This window comes from Drosophila tropicalis, unplaced genomic scaffold (assembly GCF_018151085.1).
Source record: "Drosophila tropicalis isolate 14030-0801.00 unplaced genomic scaffold, ASM1815108v1 contig_1187, whole genome shotgun sequence".
In the NCBI taxonomy this organism is placed as follows: Eukaryota; Metazoa; Arthropoda; class Insecta; order Diptera; family Drosophilidae; genus Drosophila; species Drosophila tropicalis.
In genome coordinates, this window is record NW_027172559.1 from 2,350,169 (window position 1) to 2,370,988 (window position 20,820).

General features: G+C 41.6%; 2 protein-coding genes across 6 annotated transcripts in view; one reads left to right on the top strand and one right to left on the bottom strand.

The window, feature by feature from the left end:
- capu (cappuccino) overlaps positions 1–20,820 on the bottom strand; it is a 53,128-nt gene that overhangs the window by 18,824 nt on the left and 13,484 nt on the right. For 3 of the 5 annotated variants that reach the window (XM_068288240.1, XM_068288253.1, XM_068288260.1), the window contains exon 2: positions 7,492–7,933. In XM_068288240.1, the coding sequence (XP_068144341.1) occupies positions 7,492–7,933 (442 nt within the window). Of the gene's footprint in view, positions 1–2,571; positions 2,920–7,491; positions 7,934–20,820 lie in introns of all 5 variants that reach the window. The other 2 variants (XM_068288229.1, XM_068288248.1) reach the window with 1 other exon arrangement.
- On the top strand, positions 10,631–20,198 carry LOC137577814 (uncharacterized). The gene is made up of 2 exons (XM_068291369.1): positions 10,631–11,077; positions 18,912–20,198. The coding sequence occupies exon 2, from the start codon at positions 19,171–19,173 to the stop codon at positions 19,834–19,836; it is 666 nt and encodes a 221-aa protein (XP_068147470.1). The 5' UTR covers positions 10,631–11,077; positions 18,912–19,170; the 3' UTR covers positions 19,837–20,198.

Genomic DNA, 20,820 nt, shown 5'->3' on the forward strand with positions numbered 1-20,820 from the left:
GCTAAGCTCTGCAAATATTTCAAATTAAAGAAAAAGCCTGCAGACGACTTACTCCCAATGATTTATGTCCGGTTTGGATGGACGGATACGGAGGGCATGAGACGGTGAAGACGCACGGTTGATGGCTGATGACTTCACAAAAAGGCGACATGTGTAAAATAATTAAAGAACAGTAAATAAAAACAAAAAAACCAAAAAGAAACAAAAACAAAAAAAACGCCGCTTCCAGCCACTTTTGGAAGGCACACCAAACATGAAGAGAGACAAAGAGATAAAGAGAGAAACAATACCGGGAGAGTTTAAAAGAGAAGCCCCTCTCATTTGGCTAAGAGAGCCGTTCAGTCGCTCAATGGAAAGGTAAACTAACATAACTAACAAAATATAATCCCTATAATTAGTTAGTAAAGCGACTTTCGAGATACCCTCTAAAGGAATTGGTTCCTAGTTTAATCTTTGATTAAGCTGTGTGCTTAGAGGGTCTCAGGCTTAAATCTGAGATTCAGATTTTCTAATATAACTTTATTTCCAAATTTTAATCGTATTTAAATTGATTGAAATTAAGATTGGTTTTAATTAATGAAGTAATGTAAGGGCTATTTGAGGAAAGAATTGGAAATTAATTAATCATATTACACCTAACAATTAGTATCTTATATTTGATTACCCAATACATAAAACACAAAGAATCTAGTTGATATTAAACTCATATAAAATTTCAAATATGTAAAGGATCGAATTAATGTTCTAAGGTGATGATCTCTAAAGATCCCTTGTTAAAGGCTTATTTCAAAACTCTCATGAATGACACTTTCCATTGATTACATTAACAAACATCTTAGAGAATCCAAACAGCACTAACTTTTATTTGTCACGAAGGTGTTTCCCACACTAATATGATCATTTGTCGCCCTGTGCGTACAGGGTATTGGACATAAACTTGCGGCAAAATTATGAAAATCTATATGGAAAATGCTCTTTTTAAAAAAATGAAGGAAAAAAGAAGAATGAAAAACCAAACACAAAAAAGGTGAACACGCAAATGAAAATGAAAAGCAACAGCACTAGCAAGGTGACTGAAGAAAAGCAGCCCAAAACAAATAACAGAAAGAGACAAACAACAGAAAAAAGAACTCGAAACTGGTTTGGTTATGGGTCAGCCTACAAGGTAAAAGGCAAAAGGGTGGGCAGGGTAAATGTACAGAGCTGTGTGTGGGAGAAGGGGGATAATATTAGGGGCATTTTCTCCCAGTTCTTTGTATCTCTCTCTCCTTCTCTCTCTTTCTCTGTCTCTCCATCACTCTCTGGCACGCACACAAATTGTTTAATTTGTTGTCTATGGGCAATTAAAGCAAATTGCAAGAACACAAATAAAAAAAAAAACACAAAAAAATTAAATAAGAAAAAGAGACGATGAGACAAAATCAAGATAAAGAAAGGAACTTAACACAACCGATGCACAAATTTACTTTAGCCACCTGTGGGAATGTTTAAAATTATCCCGTTTATAATTATCAGCGAAGGTTTTTTTTTGTTTATATAGCACAAATGGTTGCCAATTAGTATATAGAATTTTCCAAGCACTTTTCACACATTTTCTCTATATATAGATATTGATATGTATATATATCGTTGTTCATATTGTTAGCGATCTGCTCTATGGCAAGTTTAAAGCGTTACTAACACAAAATACAACAATAACTCTGGCTCACAACGAGGCTCTCTCTCTGACTCGCTCTCTGGCCAACCATATGCTGGAAAGTAAAAAAGAAGAGAACGAGACCAACAATAAACTGGGGAAAGACAAAAAGAGACGTTGCGAAAGAGCACAAAACTAAGCTCAAATTACATGGACACAATGTCAGAAGGTGGCGAATCAGACAGATCAGTTATTTCACAAGGGTAAAAACGTCAATAATTACACCTACAGATCGGTGTTCTAAAAAAGTATAATATAAAATCCTTACTAATGTTTGAAATGAGAACTAAATTGTCTTCTCAAAAAACTTTCATGGTATATACAAAAGTGAAGTTAAGCCACTTTTGCCTTGTAGTAAAGAACAAAGTTTGACACTATTGAGAACTAGTCAATTGCAGTACAACTAGAATCTATTAAATTATTACATTAAGTACTTTAAAATTAAGTTTTAATTAATGCTAGTAAAAGTTAACTAATTATTAATTCAAAAAAAACATTTAAATATTGTTAAGGGTTCAAAAAAAATAAAACTAGGAACTCTCTTTTTGTGAAAAATCTTGTCTAAGAACGAATTATTGTATAGATTTGTGTATCTTAGTTCTACAAGATCTTAATTTTAACTAAAAAATAGTAACTAGACTAAAAAGTTGTTCAAATTATAAACGAATTATGAATAGAAACTACACACAACAAGTAAAATTCATGATTGTGATCAGAGGTAGGGTCAAAGGAGATGAAATAAACGACCTAAACTTTCTATTGACTGTAGTTCCAGTAATGACGTAGATCGGTGAGCATCTTGCGTTGACATGTCTGGGACATGGAGAATTGTGTTCAAACTGCAGCAGCGACATCAAGCTGAGAGTAGAGCTTACCCTCCAAGGCAAGAGTTGCCGCTGTGGATGTTGTTGTTGTTTCTGTTGACGCCGCAGCAAAAAGCTGCTCAATGAAAGCACAGTGATCAGCATCAATATCATTACTGCTTTGTTTATAGTTGTTGCTAGCTTGAAGCTTTGGGGACTGCGGTGGTTTTGGGGCAAAGCGGCGCTTGCGCTGCGGCTGCTTGATTATGGCTTGAATTTCGCTCAGTTGCGGTTGTTTTTGCTGTAATGGTTGCTGCTCTTCTTGCTCTGAATCCACTGCTTTGCTTGCAAAGCAGTGCTGCCTGCAGCGCTGCAGTTGTTGTTGTTGCAGTTTCTTTAAACGGGGCGGCTTGGCAGGTGCTTTATAAGGAAAAACAGGCATACTTTTAGGCCGAATCATTATTTTCTTTTCTAAACACAGCACAAATTAGAGACTTTGTTTTCTGTAATCTATTAAAATTTTCTATGGCCACAATAGACAATAACTAAAATTTAAAAAACCAAATTAATTTGAAACTCGCATAATTCTAACTTAATTTTGTTTTTTTTTTTTTATTATTGTCAGAAATTTCTATTTTAATCAAATTTAGAACATTTTTGTGCACTATTGTAAAGTGAAGGGAAACACAAAGATGAACGATCCAAAAAATTTTTAGATTTTATGATAGAAAACTACATGAAAACTATTGATTAGAAAGCAAACATTTTGTTTGAACGAATTAATACATATACATATAGAAAATATTTAATAATTTTGAATGCATTTCAATTTAGCTTCAAGAAATTAAATCTACTACATCGATATTTCTATTAATGGTTGAAAAGTTTTAGCCATCAGTTGTTAAAACTCATAATCATCGTTATAATCACAACTTAACGTAGTTTTAAGTCTGAACTCTTCTGATTGAGTTAACTGCGTTTTAATTGTGGGCAATTTCTTTTCTTGATAATAAATTTGTATTAATAATTGCTATATAACAACAATTTGTAAACAACATTAAATAGAGGTTAAAACACAACACAGACACACATACAGGCACACATACACACACGCGAGAAAGAAAGGGAGAGGATAACGAAAGGAATAAGAGAATGAGCAAAGATATGCCCCGTTAGAAGTTTACAACTTTACACGAAAATAAGCAAGCAAAACTATTAAAACTAATTGCCATAAATATTAGCGTCCAGCCACGTGCCGTAGGAAACTTTTTTCACCCACTGTGAAGAAGGATGGAGCAGTGTGATAATGTGTTAGTGTGCGTTAGTGTATGTGGATGTGGGTGTTCGTGTGGATGTAGATGTAGGTGGTTGGTCTAGCTAGTACTCGGGTAGCAGGAGGCGCTTAATTGAGCACGTTGCCCTGGCTTTTGGTTGCAGTTGGTCGAACAAAACTGAAACCAAAACGCCCAACATTAGTGACCCCGCTGAATGAGTTTCCCTTCTCTTTTGATACCCTATAATCCAACAATAAGAGTCTATAACAAAATGTGGTGATTTCATCTCTGTGACATTTCGCGCAGTATTTATAAGATGGTTTTAGTCTCTTTTGAGAGATTTTATTGATTAGAATATTATTCAATTCGTTCTTGATCGAGTACAATCAGAAAATATCATGTTATCACCTTTTGTGATTAAAAATTTGGCTCATTAAATAGTCAACGACAAAGGAGAAGATTAATGACAATTTTGTTTGGGAAGAGGGTTCGAAAAAAACACATATTTAATCCCTTTTTGGACTACTTGGACAATATGTTCCAGCACTTTTCATGTTGACGGTTTTTTCACTATTTGTGGCAATATGTGCTACTAGAAATACTTATTGGAATTACTATACGAAACTTTTTAATCAGTTTCATCTTAACAAATGTATTTATACGTGATGGGAGTAGAAATAATAACGTCTAGACTTCTACCAGATGTTTAGAACATTTACATAATACAGGTAATAAATATACTATGCCTAAACTAAATGCAATGTGGTTCTGATTATCAAATGGTTTTACTGATAACAAATTGAGGCAATCCTAAGAGAAATAGAAAAACAGGCTATTTTTGCGGCATATTTTTTCTTTCCAACTAACAAGAACTCAATATTGATAATAGATCTGAATGGGTCTTTATAGGGTATAAAAAAGTCATTGCATATATTGAAACACATGTACTACATACTGTCTATATCTATATTTGAAGCCTTCCCGCTGATTCAAATATTCTTTGGACATGAATTATGAATTTATGCATTGAGAAAAAGGCCCAACAGAAAACATTCTAGTGTGTGGGTGAGCGACCAGAGTGTAAGTGAATGAATTGGTAAATCGGAGGTTGTGTCCGTGTTTTAGAGGAGTCTGGCTAGAAGGGAAGATTCCCTTCGCTGGAAAAAAAGGGAATTTTTGATAGCAATCTCTCACTCGCTTGCTCACTTCCTCACTCTTCCCGCGCCTCGCCACGTTTAGGATTTTTCGTTGATTTGATTTTGGAGTCTGTCCGCTATGCTGCTGCAATGCAATTGCGGGGGGAGATATGGAGGAACTTAGCGGCAGACTCCTCTTTTCGGGTGCCTCTGAATTGCTTTTTGATATGCCTCATCCTTGAACGCGCTTTTGGCGTCTTTGTGAACGGCAAAAACAGAAGCGGCAGCAGCAGCAGCGGCAGCGCCAAACGAATAACCTGAAAAAACGTTAGCTGAGTTATTTCGGCGCAAATTTGTGTATGGACGTATGTATGTTTGTATGCATGATGTGAATACCCTATCTCAAAAGAGTTGTCCATCATGATTGAGGCATTGACAGTATTATTAGTTCTGAATCCTTTTCAAGGAAGTCATATGTTTAAACTTTAAAACAATGATCTTTATATTCTCCCTTCTGTTGCCAGTTTCTTTCTTCTTCAACGTGTTCAGGATTTCCTAAACAAACTTTTCTTTTTTAAATTTACTACTTTTCTGGTAATATGAAAATAAACTTTTTTAGTTTAAATTTCGTTAGTTTGTTTTAACTATAATGTCCTTATAAATATAGTTTACTCTTGCAAAGAGTAATTCCTAATTTCGATTTAATCTTTTAATTTTTTGTATTCTTTTAATACAACACAGACGAGAGGGATATCCAAGAGCATTGAAACTTCAACTATTTTGACAGTTTCAATGGTCTTTTTCCTTGATGTTGTATTTCAATTTCTCTCAATTTTTTTTGGCGTTTTTTTCTGGGGTATTGGGGCAAAGTCAGAGGCAGCCTGCAGCTTTTGAAGTCAACGCGTTTTTCTCTTCTTTGCCCGTTTTCTTTCTTTCTCTTGTTTTTCTTTTTTTTTTTTTAGTATTTTTTCTTCTTAATAGACAGTTGAGTTTTTGAAGTGGGTCGTCCTCGGCGGCAGCGACTCTGGGTTCTGAGTCCTACGTTCTGTGTGTGTTGAGTTATGATTGTGAACGTGCTCGCTTTGACTTGCTGCAGGCAGGCAGCAGCCTTCTGTTTTTCCAAATATTCGTTTCACTTGTGTTTTTTAAAGGGAACGAACATCTTAAAGATTTCACATGAATAACTAAAATCTATAAATTTTTGATTCCACTTTGCCCCTTAATGCAGCCAACAGCACAAATAAGTAAAAAAAAAAACGAAAATATTATTTTCCAACGCAAAATGCCAATAAGTTACATACACACACGAAAAGAAATGCTTGACTGTGTCTTAATTTTTATACCCTTGCAAAATATACTATTTTGTAAACATGTTTCAAAAGATCAAAAAGACTAATGAGCAGAGGGGCTCAAGTTTTTTGGTTACAAAACAATGTTATAATTTCCCTATGTAATCGATGTTCTATAAATTGAATTGTAAATAACAATGAGTCCATGAACTGATATACACACATACGGCTTCATACGGATTATTTACTTCTATATTTATCCTTTGCCATTTCATAACACAAAGATTAGTATCTTAAAGGGGTCTTTCCATTTGAATTTCTATTGCTTGGTCCCCACTTTCTAACGATAAAGACCGAACGTGATCACAACTGGTACTATATAAATAGTATATAGCCTGTATACTCTACTTTTTAAACGTGGTCCCCTTTTCAAACATATAAGAAATCGAAAAAAAAACAACAACAATAAGAAGAGGAAAAATAGAAGAAATTGTGAGCTGAGTCAAGCTCAGTGCAAAAATTTCATAAAAAAAACTACGAGGGAAAAGTTTTTTCCTATATTTTTTTTAGTTTTCTTATTTTTAGAGAAACTTGCTTCAAAAATTCTTATTTAAACTACGCTTAAATTGTAATAAGTCTCAAGTGAGTCAGTGAGCGAAGGATGAAGCGAGAAGGTGAATGGGTTGCGAGAGACAGGGTTGCCAGAGTTGTAAAATAAAACAAAAGTCGGCGAAAGTTTTGAACGAAATTCCGAAAAAAGGTAAAAAGTAAAAAGTATAAAACGAAAGGGGCAAGAACAAAACTATGAACAATAGAGAAGCAAAGTTGGCATATTGAAAAATTTTAGACAGGGTCAGTTACACTCTAAGAAAAAAAGACTTGTACATTTTAACAGATCCTTCAAATATTTGAATATCCTCAAAACTAAATTAGAGAAGAGTAAAAATCTGAACTAGTTACGAAAAGAAAAGTATAATCTGCTAAGTAAATACTTAAAAATTGATCTTAAAAATGTAAATGTTAACGAAAATCATTGATTTATATATGTATACATATATAATGGAAACCATCACAGACATTGAAACAGTTTTATGATGTGGAGTCAAAATTTAGTTTTGATTTTGTGTTTTAACAGTGTATCTCTGTACAGTTGGTTTGGACTTTGTTTTTAGTGCTTTTGGCTTGAATGAAGGGAAAAGTAACAAACTGAATTTGATGCACACTAATAGCAACAATAAAAAGGGTAACAATAATAACATCAACAACAAATAATGCAACTCAAAATTGACTTACGAAAATCTATTTGTTCTGTGCTGGCATCTGCCAATTGTCCATGCTCCACTTCCGGTTCGCCATCCAGTGCTTCTAGCCCACAGGTACTCAATGCTGAATTTGATGCTGACAGAGGTGAGATGGGGGGTGTTGCTCCTATTGCAGCAGAAGCTGCTGCCTTTGCTCCTGTGGTTGACGTTTGTCCCGTTGCAGCCTGAAGAAATGCCTCCCGAATGCGTTTCTGACCCACGAGGCGAGAGAAAACGCGAACTCGACTATTGCGACGTTCGAACAATCCATCCACCCCACCACCAGATGACCTGCCTCTGGGACCATCTCCTGCACCGATACCCATTCGGGCCAGACTACTACCACCACCTGGTGGTGACTTTTCATCAGTTGCTGCGCGATTCTGTGAGTTACCCATGGTTGTTGGTGTTTTCGGTCGCTCGGATGTTGGTTCCTGCAAAAGAAGTTTACAAAAATCAATTAAAAAAGTTTTCAATCAGGCGCATTGTTTGGCTTGATTTTATTTTCAGGCTGCAAAAAGTTTTTCCCTTTTTTTCACCTTTACTCCTCCACTCCCCCTTCTCCCTGTCTTTTACCAATTTTTTCTTATTTCACGAAAAATGTTGCAAAAATATGAAATGAATTAGTTGCTCCAGGTGAACGTTGTGGATGGGGGTTGGGATAGACCAGCTAAGGTTGGAAACTCGGAGGAGAGAACCGGATTGGTTGGTTGACAAAAAGTTGCTGCTTTAGTTGTTTGATTTCTAAAGAAGTGAATTCATTTTGTGGTTGGTTTCTCATACCCTACAGAATCAGACATATGCAATGACAATTTCTTGAATTGAATATCGCATCCTTTTGGGTAAACTTTAATAGAGTAGAGCTGCAAAACGATCGATAGTGGCTCAACTCGATAGATTAGCACATCGATAGATAAAACCATTGATAGTATCGATGGCGCCCATCGATGGATTACGTCCAAAATGGTGGAAAGTTATCCATCGAATTGGAGTTTATTTGACTAACAAAAAGTTAATATTCTATATACACATGTTTAAACTAAACCAAAGTCTTTAACTTCAAATTGATCCTTTTACCACAACTGTTAAAATGGTGTAGGGTATCGCAAATTCGTCACGTGACTAATTATTGGACTAGAACTGAAGGCCGCCAATTCCGAATGCATTTGCCACAGAATGATATGGATAGGGATGTATGGGGGCGGGTGGGTCTAACAGTTTTTCCTACTTTTTCACCCATTTTCTTTCAGTATTTTTTTTTTTATTTTTACGTTTTTGTGATGCTGCAAATTGAACTTCTACTTTTGCCAAGTTTTGAATTGAGAATTTTATGAACACACTGAGTCATTAAAGAGAGATTTGTACAAAAAGTCGGGGTTAACATTGTGTCGACATTTTCTTTTTGGTTCGTTTTTTTTTTCTATGGACCACAGTAAAAGATGAGCTACAGCATTGAATTTGATTTTTTATGTGAAAATCTATAAGGATAAAGTTTCAGGGTTGTTAATCAACTTTAGTCAACTTTTTTTTTTTTGTTTGTTAATGTGCTAATAGTATTTTTCTTATTCAGAGAGTAATGCATTATTTAAATGCCAGTCGTATGCATTATTCAAGTTAATTTTGCTTAAAACGGAATTTAATTTTCTTTAATGAAAGGTATTGAAACAAAAAATTAATAATTTTGGTAATTGGTTTATTAATCAGAGATAACAAAAATCTGGGATTGCCATTTATCAGTTTGTGGAAAAAACTAATGATTTTATTTTGTACATTTTTTACGATGGCAAATAAAAGTTGGATAAATTTTATGAGTAATGCATGAAATTACTTCATATTGACATTATTTTAAAAATGCGTCATCCATAATAATAATTTCAAAAACTGATAAATCTGTGAGATTTGTGGGATTTTATGGATACTCTAAAGTTCTTTCCCCAACAAACGATACTTAGTACCCAAGTAAAGTCTAGTCTAAGATTATTTATTACAAGGGATTGAAATTTCTATTCACAATGATTTGATAAAGTACCTATATATTACAGTATATATGGGTTCTATTATACACATAATAAAATCACAATTCTTTAAACTTTAAAGTAATCAATCGAACTACTTGCAATGTGAACTCGAATCGATGTAGATATTTACATGGGGGAGCAACGTTTTTGGGATGCATATTCGTTTGTAAATTTAAATTTTATGCTATTTGCAAATAATATAATTGAACCGCTTCCATTTGTTTATTTATAGCTTTAAGTTGTTTGATTAATTAATTGTTTTAGGCCAATATGCCTTTGGTTTTGTGAACTTAGACCTAACCGTTTTGTTATTCTTAATGTACTCAATGCAAAGCTTCCAACTTAGCCTTAGAGGAAGTTGTAGGTCGATATTTTGATACGTTTTTGGAGTCTCTTAACTTTCTCTCGAATAAAAATTAAACAAACTTTACCTTTGGTTTCCTCTAATAAATAAAATTCGGGCTGCTCTGACAGAACTTTCATGTAAATTTTGATCTATTTGTGGAAAAATATTCTTCCAATCCTCGATCTTTTTTAATACGTTTTTATGTGAATTTAATACCCAAATTATTAAGTGTGATTAAATTGCTTAATTTAATATGTTGCTTAACTTATTTGCAAAACGTTTCAAAATTTATTATCAATTTATGGAATATTTGCAATATTCAATTTTTATTTGTAATCCCGCCTTGCTGTTTATTGAACTGCCTGATAAATACATTTAAACGAATCAGCTTTTCTATTGATAAAATTTTATAGCACTGGCAAAAGAAAAAGAGGCGACCAAAGTTTAAAGAAGTTCAAAAATTTAATGTGGTTTAATTAAATAAACAACATTTTATTCTCTCTCACTTTTGGGTGTGAGTGTGAGAGAGCGCTACATAAATCACAATAAAAACAAATTAGCAAACATTTTTTTTATCGAGAAGCCACCTTGTTATACCCTAGCATAAAGGGCGTATTTGTTTTTATAATACTTTGTTTACGTAGTGTTCATTGATAAATTTAAGCATAAATTGCTTTTGGGTTGGTCTGATATATATAAATAGCCTTAAGTTGACTGTTACTTTTACTTTAATTCAACAGATTAAGGTATAATTCTTTGTTATTGTTCACGCCACCGGGTGAACAGCAGTGAGCGGCGAAGAGCAGTGAGCGGTGAGGAGTGAGGAGGGTTTTTTTGATCCTCGGCGTCTACGGTCACACCAGGAGGAGTGACTTGATTTTTTCCAATGGGCACCGCCATCACTAAGAATCGAGCCTTTCACCCGAACACCCGTTCTCTTGCATTTTTTACGATTTGTTAATCACTTTCAACCCGAACCATTTCCGTGTGTGCCGGTTTACCTGTGAATATTATATAAATAATAAAACCTACATTTAGTTAACCGAAGTTTCTCGTGCGTTTTAATTCACCACTCGCTCACCACAAACTGAAGAAATTGGCACCCGCCAACTCCTTGTATTTCATTTGGATCCTTCCGCCCCCCCACGAACATTGGTCCTTCGAGCCGGATATCCTTCCGCTCCTCCAGCTTGCATCGGCGGAATTCCTGATAAGTACAAAATTTCATTATTCATTTCATTTACATACTACTAAAAGTGTGAGGTTTTCCCGCTTCTCCATAGCGACCTACACACTTTTACATATTGTATGTACATACCTGACCTGTTCCAAGGTTTCATGGTAGTTCCTAATCCTTAGCGTGATTGTCCAACGTTCTCATTTTACATTCCACGATTATCCATTTTCATTTATTTTTTTTTTTCCTCGCACTTGTCCAAATCCACCTTTTTTACATATGCATTCACATGTACATGTAATTTCCACAGCTGTTTGCCAAATCCGCGTAAAAGTTTAAAAAACAAAAAAAAAAATTATTAAAGTGTTATAAAAAATAGGGAAAAATAAAAATCAAAGTGTTCACCGCGTTTTCTTATGTGTTGGAATAATAATCTTTAATGCCAAACTTATTTCCACACGCGCGTATCTACGTACATACATACATCGTCACCTGTTGATGTACGCGCATATGTACATACATATCCATATACATACAATCCCTTCGCACATTTACCACGACACAAAAGGCAAAAAAAATATTCTTTTTTTTTAAATAGCACTTCACGTATGCACCGCGATTTCTTGCGCGTTCGAATTAGGTGCGAAATTAATTTCCTCACGCGCGTCTTTGGATACCGGTGCACTTGCTTACATACGTACATACATACATATGTATATGCTTACATAGTCATACATTGCACATACATATGTACATATCCACAACGCATAATACATTTCGGTGTCGCGCATTGATTTAACACAACCCCACATCCAATTAAATTACAATTACTTACGTTTTTTTTGTTGTTGTGAACAACGCGTGTGCATACATATCTATACTCACCTGTGTACTTATGCATGTACGTACACACATAGATCAAAGCATCTGTCCATATGCATTGATCGGTTGTTTTATTTGCGCACAACACTCGCTTGTTTTTCCGCACAACACTTGTTCTTGGTTTTTCCGCACAACCACAAAAAAAAAATTATTCACATACATAATTAAACAACAAAATCAAAAACCAAATATATAAACAGCGGCCGACAGCTGTTTTCGGAGTAGTGGTGACACGTGAGTCGAGTCGTGATATCGATAGGCGGCTCAAGCGCGCCAAATTTAAATCACATTATTTCCGATTCTCTTTTTTCGCCTAATTATATATCCGCCCATATTTATAAAACAATACATATATATTTTTCCAGCATTATCGTGCCCACATTTATATATCCGTCCATATTTATAAATCATTTATATAATTTTTCCGGCCAACTTTTTGCGCTCACATATATATATCCGTCCATATTTATAAATTATATATATAATTTTTTCGGCCAGTATTTTGCGCTCATATATATATCCGCCCATATTTATAAATAAATACATATATATTTTTTCCAGCACTATCGGGCCCATATTTATATATCCGTCCATATTTATAAATTATATATATAATTTTTTCGGCCAGTATTTTGCGCTCATATATATATCCGCCCATATTTATAAATAAACACATATAAATTTTTTCCAGCACTATCGGGCCCATATTTATATATCCGTTCATATTTAAAAACTATATATATATTTTTTCCGGCCAGTATTTTGCGCTCAATATATATCCGCCCATATTTATAAATAAACACATATAAATTTTTTCCAGCACTATCGGGCCCATATTTATATATCCGTTCAGCTTTAAAAACTATATATATATTTTTTCCGGCCAGCCTTTTGCGCTCATATATATATCCGCCCATATTTCTAAATAAATACATATATATATATTTTTTCCAGCACTATCGGGCCCATATTTATATCTCCGTCCATATTTATAAATTATATATACAATTTTTTCCGGCCATTATTCTGCGCACACATATATATCCAGATCCAGATTTATATAAAAACGTATTTTCCTTTTATCCTATACATCTTTGTTTATATATTTCATCCGTGTTTTGTTTTATACGTACTCCCATCGGTAATTTTCAATCCGCATTCGTGCGTTCGTATATTATTCCGCATCTATCCCCATTAAAGAGGCTTCGTTTCCGAGCCACACGCGAGAAAATTCTCCCGCAATCCTGCGGTGCACAGTGAGGAAGTTCTTGCGTCCCCATACAGTCCACTTCTCACTTCCAAACAAAAAAAAAGGGACGCGCACAAACGCGGTGTTCGTCGGTAAGCTCGTCCCCTGAGTATGTCCACGGAGCCGTCCAAGACTGCGCCGAAGTCCAACAGTCTTTCGTCTCCCTCTGCAACTCCGGAGAAGGTTCGGCCTCCGACAACTCCGGTGACCGTGAAGCGTACGGATATTTCGCGCAAGTTCTCGTCAGTTCGCAGCCGCAGCGAATCCCCAAGGTCCCGTCCGTCTTCGTCCAGCTTACCTGAGGGTCGCAGATTCTCGGTTAAAGACTCGAGGGAACACCAAGGTCGTTCCAAGCTTTCAACTCAGACCCAGATTCCGCACGTTGTTGTGACGCACTGTTCTGACGCTCCCGTCACCCGATCCGTATCACAACAGCGTAGAGAACACTCCAGAATGTCCCTTTCCGATTTCGTTATAGCGTGCGACGCATTGACTCTGTTTGAAGCTCGCGAGAGTGAAGCTCTAACTTCTGAAGTGCCCTTGTTTTCCATTAAAATGCACTTAGAGCAGCTCAAATCCCTTTGGTCAACTGTCGAGATGGAATACTCCCGTTGTCACAAGGCCTTGACAATCCAAGCCGACGAGGAAAGCTTGGCAAACATAAGCCACATCAAGGCGAAGCACGAATCCGCTTACGCGGCATATGTGCGATGCGGGACGTTGTTCGGAGAACGCATCGAACAGCTCTCGGTACAGATGACGACTCTTAGGCGTCAGCCAACCGCTCCGTCGGGGCCACCGGGGCATAGAGTTCCTCCGTGTGAGGTAGAGACATTTGATGGCGACAGCCTAGCATGGCCCACATTCCGCGATTTGTTCGCCGCCATTTATATCGCCAATCCGTATTTGTCACAAGTGGAGAAGCTCTATCACTTGAACGCCAAGACGCGAGGGGAAGCGAGAACCATCGTGGCTAAGTCCCCCCTGACGAATGAGGGTTTCCAGGCCGCGTGGGAGAACCTCACCGCACGGTACGAAAACAGCCGTCTGCTGGTCATGACTCAAGCCAGACAACTCCTTCAGATTCCCGCGGTGGCACAAGAGTCGGGCAAATCCTTGCGAGAGCTGCAGACCGCGTTTCAAGGGTGTCTTACCGCACTTGAGCGTTCGGGTGTTAGTACTGAGAATTGGGATGTCCTACTTATCGCCATCTGCACTAGTAAATTGCCGAAGGCCACAATCCTCCTGTGGGAGCAATCAGTGCCCAATAAGACTGTCGTCTCAACGTGGTCCGATTTGAACCAATTTCTTACCGATCGGTATCGGGTCCTGGATGCCACCGACGAACATAAGTCGGCCCCAAGTGTCCAAGCCATCCCCATTGGCCCCCGCAAATCCTCTGCAACGATGAAAGTCCAAGCGTTTCCAGCGAAAGCTCAGCTCAAATCGGCGTCTTGCAAGCTGTGCCATCGGGAAAATCACCCAATACGGCTCTGCCCTAGTTTCCTTGATATGCCTGTTCAGAGGCGGCTGGAAACCATTAGACAGCAGGGACTTTGTCTGAACTGTTTTGCCCGCGGTCATCAAGTGAAGGGCTGCTCCAGTGCGCATAATTGCCATACCTGCAAGGAACGTCATCATACGCTGTTGCATCCTAGTGATGTGTCCGTGCCCTCGCCATCCGCTGCGCAAGTCCCACCATCCAGCGTCACAGAGCGCCCGTCCGCGAGCGACCAGCTCACAAATGCTCAAAGTTATTTTGCATCTACCCCAGGCAGAGGCCTTTTAGGCACTGCGATTGTCACTCTGCACCATCGTGGTGTGGATCATCATATTCGGGCGTTGATCGACTCGGGAGCCGATTCAACTTTTCTCTCCGAACGCGTCTTCAGCATGGTCCAGCCCCCTTCTACCCAGTAGACGCCGCGGTTACTGGCATGGGCCAGAGTGATGGAGGCTGCGCCGACAAGGTGTGTCTGCTAATGCTGTCTCCCCCGTGTGACAGATTGAACAAGATTGAGGTCTCCGCCCTGGTCGTATCCAAATTGTCAGGGGCCATTCCAACAGCTCCATTCCTTAATACGGTTCCGACGCAGTGCCTCGATCGCCCCCTGGCTGACCCGTACTACAACAAGCCCGCGCCTATTGACATGATCATCGGTGTAGACCTGTTTCCCCACATCCTCGGAGAACGGATCAAAAAGGATATTGGTGATTTTGTCGGGCTAGAAACCATCTTTGGATGGGTTCTGTGTGGGGCTATCACTCCTGACCCCCCCGGTGTCTAGATCCGTTTTCGCGGCACAGACGCGAGTTAGTCCCGAAGCAAAGCTTGATGTACTCCTCACCAAGTTTTGGGAGGTGGAAGACCTTCCCGCAAAGCCGGAAAAGGAGGATGACGCATTCTGCGAGCGGAACTTCCAGGAGACCACCCAAAGGGGAAAGGACGGCCGATATGTTGTGTCCCTACCGTTCAAAGGTCCGAATAGCGTTGACTTGGGCCACTCAAGACCGATCGCGCTGGCTCAATTCCTGCGGAATGAGGCACGCCTTCTCAAGGATCCGGTTCTAAAAACGCAGTACGATGCCATTATTCAAGAATATGAGGAATTGGGTCATATGATTCGGGTGACGCCGCCTCAAGATGGGAAAAACTTCTATCTCCCCATCATGCGGTGTTTAAGCCCGATAGCACCACCACTAAGGTACGCGTGGTATTTAACGCGTCGAGCCCCTCCACACAAGGCGTCAGCCTCAACGATGTCTTGCACACCGGTCCTACTCTTCAGGCCGACCTCACGCTTCAGGTACTGAAATGGCGGTTCTTTCAATTCGTTTTCAATGCCGACATAACGCAGATGTATCGACAAATCCGAGTCGATCCCAGGCATACCCCCTTTCAGCGGATCCTCTACCGAGACCGCTGCGGCAATATTCAGGATTACGAGTTACAAACTGTCACGTTTGGGGTTAACTGCGCGCCATTCTTGGCGATCCGAGTCCTTTTACAACTGGCACAAGACGTGCAAACGATGTATCCTCAGGCGAGCGAAATCCTTCGGAACTACATGTATGTTGATGATGTCCTTGCCGGCGCTCACACTGAAGCCGACGCTCGTCTCGCCATACGAGAGCTTCAAGCGGTCCTCCAATCTGCGGGATTCCCGCTTCGGAAGTGGACTTCCAATAAGAAGGAAGTACTTCAAGCCATTCCGAGAGAGCACCTGCTGCGAGAGGACTTTCTCGAGCTGGAAGACGCGAGCACCGCAAAAACCTTGGGTATTCGATGGCAAGCTGCTGAGGACGTCTTCTTCTTCACCACAGCGGACCCCCCCTTGAAGGAGTCGATCTCCAAGAGGCAGGTTCTGTCTCATATCGCTAAGCTCTTCGACCCCGCTGGGTGGCTAGCCCCATTTGTCATCCGAGCGAAGATATTCATGCAGCAAATCTGGCTTACCGAACTGGGCTGGGATGATGCTCTGCCGCCTCTCCTGCTGCAGCAATGGCATGAATTCCTGCAGGATTACCCAGGCCTCAGTCGACTCCGCATTCCCCGTTGGCTAAACACCAGCGATAAGCTCTCGTGGGAGCTTCATGGCTTCTGTGACGCGTCACAGAAAGCGTATGGAGCGGCCCTATATGTGCGGGTTCGGTACGGCAATCAAGTAGACGTCCATTTATTAACGGCTAAGACCCGTGTAGCTCCAGTCAAAACAGTCTCGCTGCCTCGGCTAGAGTTGTGCGGAGCGGTTCTGCTAGCCGATCTCTGGGCGTCGATCGTTCCTGAACTTCCAATCCGACCTGCAACCTCCCAGTTTTGGACCGACTCTACCATCGTGTTGGCTTGGCTCAATAAACCTCCGTGCAGTTGGTCCACCTTCGTGGCCAATCGCGTATCCAGGATCTCCGAAAGCACTAGTGGCCAAAGCTGGTCACATGTGCGCTCCGAGGACAACCCCGCGGATCTGGCGAGCCGTGGAGTCTCCGCGGCCGAGCTATCGGCCAGCAGCCTCTGGTGGCATGGGCCGGACTGGCTCCAGAGAGCCCCCGAGTATTGGCCAACTCCCCATAACGAACTCCCAGACACCCAGCTGGAGCAACGGGTCCAGTGCCACACCACCGCGACCACGCTACTCGAGGACGTCAGCGAACGGTTCTCGAATTATGGTAGGGCTCTACGAGTCATCGCGTACATCCTACGCTTCGCCACCAAGAGGATTTCGACGCCTTCCACGGTTCGCCTCACCAATGACGAACTTCTTTCCGCCGAGCGCGCCTTGATTCGGACCTCTCAGCGGCGGGAATACCTCGCGGAGATACGGGCCCTGGGCGAAGGGCGACCCCTGCCATCATCCAGCACTCTACTCAATCTGAACCCATTTCTCGACCAGCATGGGTTACTCCGCTCCTGCGGACGACTCCGGGCCGCTGAGTCCCTCCGATATGATGAACGTCACCCTATTCTCCTCCCATATAGTACTCATTTCACTCGCCTGCTTGTCGCATTCGCCCACCGCATCACGTTGCATGGCGGCAATCAACTGATGGTGCGGTATTTGCGCACCAAATTCTGGATCCCACGGATAAAGAACATGGTAAAGTCCCACATCAAGGGGTGCAAGGTCTGCATCGTTCATCGTCGACGACTACAGACCCAGATGATGGGTGATCTCCCTCGAGAACGCATCACGTATTCCAGGCCCTTCACCCACACGGGCATTGATTTCGCAGGGCCGTTCGAGATCAAAAATTACACCGGGCGTGCGTGTCTCATAACTAAGGGTTATGTCTGCGTCTTTGTGTGTTTCAGCACGAAGGCAATCCATCTCGAGGCTACCTCCGACCTCACCACTGAAAGATTTCTGGCAGCCTTCTCTCGGTTTGTCGCACGGAGACAATGTCCACAGCGCATTTACTCCGACAACGGCAAAACCTTCGTAGGGGCCTCAAAGGCGCTCGAAAAAGATTTCCTGAACGCCACCAAGCTTGAAATAATGAAGGCATTCCCCCAGCACATCCTATCCTGGCAGTTCATTCCGCCAAGCGCGCCCCACATGGGAGGACTGTGGGAAGCAGGGGTCAAAAGTTTTAAGACCCTGTTTTACAAGTCCTCGTCCACTGTCAAATACACCTTCGAGGAACTTTCCACTCTCCTGTGTAGGATCGAAGCGTGCCTAAACTCCAGGCCAATCTCTCCCATGAGTGAGGACCCAGAGGATCTACTGGCCCTAAGCCCGGGACATTTCCTGATTGGAGGACCACTCTTAGCCATTGCGGAACCGGAAATTCTGGTCGAGCCTATGTCGCTGATCAACCGATGGCAGCGACTAAAGGCAATCCAGCAGGCTTTCTGCCGCCGCTGGAAGAGTGAGTACCTCAAGGAGCTTCACAAACGGAACAAGTGGAAATCACCGACTCGCAGCATCCAGACCGGCGACCTCGTGATCGTGTCCGAAGATCATCTCCCCTCCAACGAGTGGCGCTTAGGGCGAATTGAGCGCACTCTGCCCGGGGCTGACGGCCTCGTCCGAGTGGCTGATGTCACCACCGCGCGTGGGTCTATCCGAAGACCCGTAGCGAAGCTCATTCTGTTGCAAGACAGCAGGAGTCCTGAGTCTAAAACCTTATCGTGACTCCTAATCCCTCTATGTTTCCTCCGAATGTCCTCGTCTCCGTGCATGTTTCTCGTTCCCGTGCATAGACTAATCCACTCCCCCATACGTAATTTCTTTCGTTACAGTTCATTCAGCTCGCCCTTTCATAGCGACATGGCCCCCACGCGTCTGCCGCACCACCGCAGCAAACGAGCTCCACAGGGCACGAACGTGTACCGATGCCGGGTCTGTCGGGGGGGTTCATGCACTCCGGCAGTGTCAGCGCTTCCTAAACCTCCGAGGGGAAAAGCGGCTTCGGGCGGTGCTCATCAATAAATATTGTCCCAATTGCTTGGCCCACGAGCATTCATCCGACGCGTGTCGGACTCGCCATGGTTGCCGACGATGCGGGCAAAGGCACCATACCCTGCTCCACATGGCCGACCAACCGCCGAGACGACGTGCCTCCGCCCGGCGTCGCAGCCGATCACCCCCTCCAGTCGTGCTGCACCCCCGCTACAACCCCGTTCCCGATCATCGTCCGACCGCTCCGCTTCCCCAGAAGGCGCACCCGAGATTTCGTTATCCTCCCTGCTCCACGCCAGGACGACGACTGTCCTGCCCACCGCAGTCCTACGGTTGGGCAATGGCTCGAAATCCTTCGAGACCCGCGTCCTTCTTGATGCGTGTGCGGCTGAGAGCCGCATCAATCTCTCCTTTGCCCGGTCCCTGGGGTTAGCTGTGACCACGGTCGGGGTCGACCAAGCCTGTACGGCCGTCCTCGAGTCGAGGTCCGACAAGACGTTCCGACGGAACGTTATATTCCGGGTCGAAGAGGACTTGCTCATCCGCACTCCCATCCGGGAAGTGGCGGCGCCGGTCCGAGAGAAGTTCGCAACCCTGATCCTGGCCGACCCCTACTTCTATCGGCCGGCGTCGGTATCCGTGGTGCTCGGGGCAGACCTCTATCCTGAGGTCATCCAACCAGGCTGTGTGCCCGGTCATAGCGGTACTCCCGCAGCCCAGAGCACCGTGTTCGGATGGGTCGTCTCCGGCTCCTGTGGGATCTAGGCGCTCCAGGACGTTGCCGTCCCCCATCCTTTATATGTCCAGGGTGACAATTGCAACATGTTGCAAGGGGGGCGGTATGTTCACGCCACCGGGTGAACAGCAGTGAGCGGCGAAGAGCAGTGAGCGGTGAGGAGTGAGGAGGGTTTTTTTGATCCTCGGCGTCTACGGTCACACCAGGAGGAGTGACTTGATTTTTTCCAATGGGCACCGCCATCACTAAGAATCGAGCCTTTCACCCGAACACCCGTTCTCTTGCATTTTTTTACGATTTGTTAATCACTTTCAACCCGAACCATTTCCGTGTGTGCCGGTTTACCTGTGAATATTATATAAATAATAAAACCTACATTTAGTTAACCGAAGTTTCTCGTGCGTTTTAATTCACCACTCGCTCACCACAAACTGAAGAAATTGGCACCCGCCAACTCCTTGTATTTCATTTGGATCCTTCCGCCCCCCCACGAACAGTTATCATTAGACTAAAAGTCCACGACTTGGTATTGGAGCATAAGAATAACGAAATCATTGATACTCTTTAAATATTTAGTGCCATATAATAGTTAGTTAATGAAACGGAAAATAAAGCCACTATAATTTATTGATTGATTGCCTTGTGCTGGTAAGAGGCACTTAAAATACTGGAGTTTAGTCACAAGATGAATCCAAATGCAAAAAGACCTAACACCACCCTGTGAGCTTAGGGTATCATTTCAGTCGACTTCAATCGAGTTAAGATAATAACATTTTTTTTATTATATTCTAAGCAGAGAGGCAAAGACGTCGAAAAATGGTGAACTAATTGAAATCATTTGGCAGCGAGAGAGGGACAAAGATACCGTGCGAGAACGAGAGGGAAAAGAGCATTAGAAGAGGTGTTAAAATTTTCGACAAAATTAATTGCTAGCAATAAATTTTGGCGTCCACGTGACTCATTTTCTGAAACATTTCTCTGTTTCATTCTTTTGTATAGTTGAATTAATGAGA

Coding starts and splice junctions, on each gene's coding strand:
- LOC137577814 (XM_068291369.1), top strand. CDS start 19,171: ATGCGGGCAAAGGCACCATACCCTGCTCCACATGGCCGACCAACCGCC.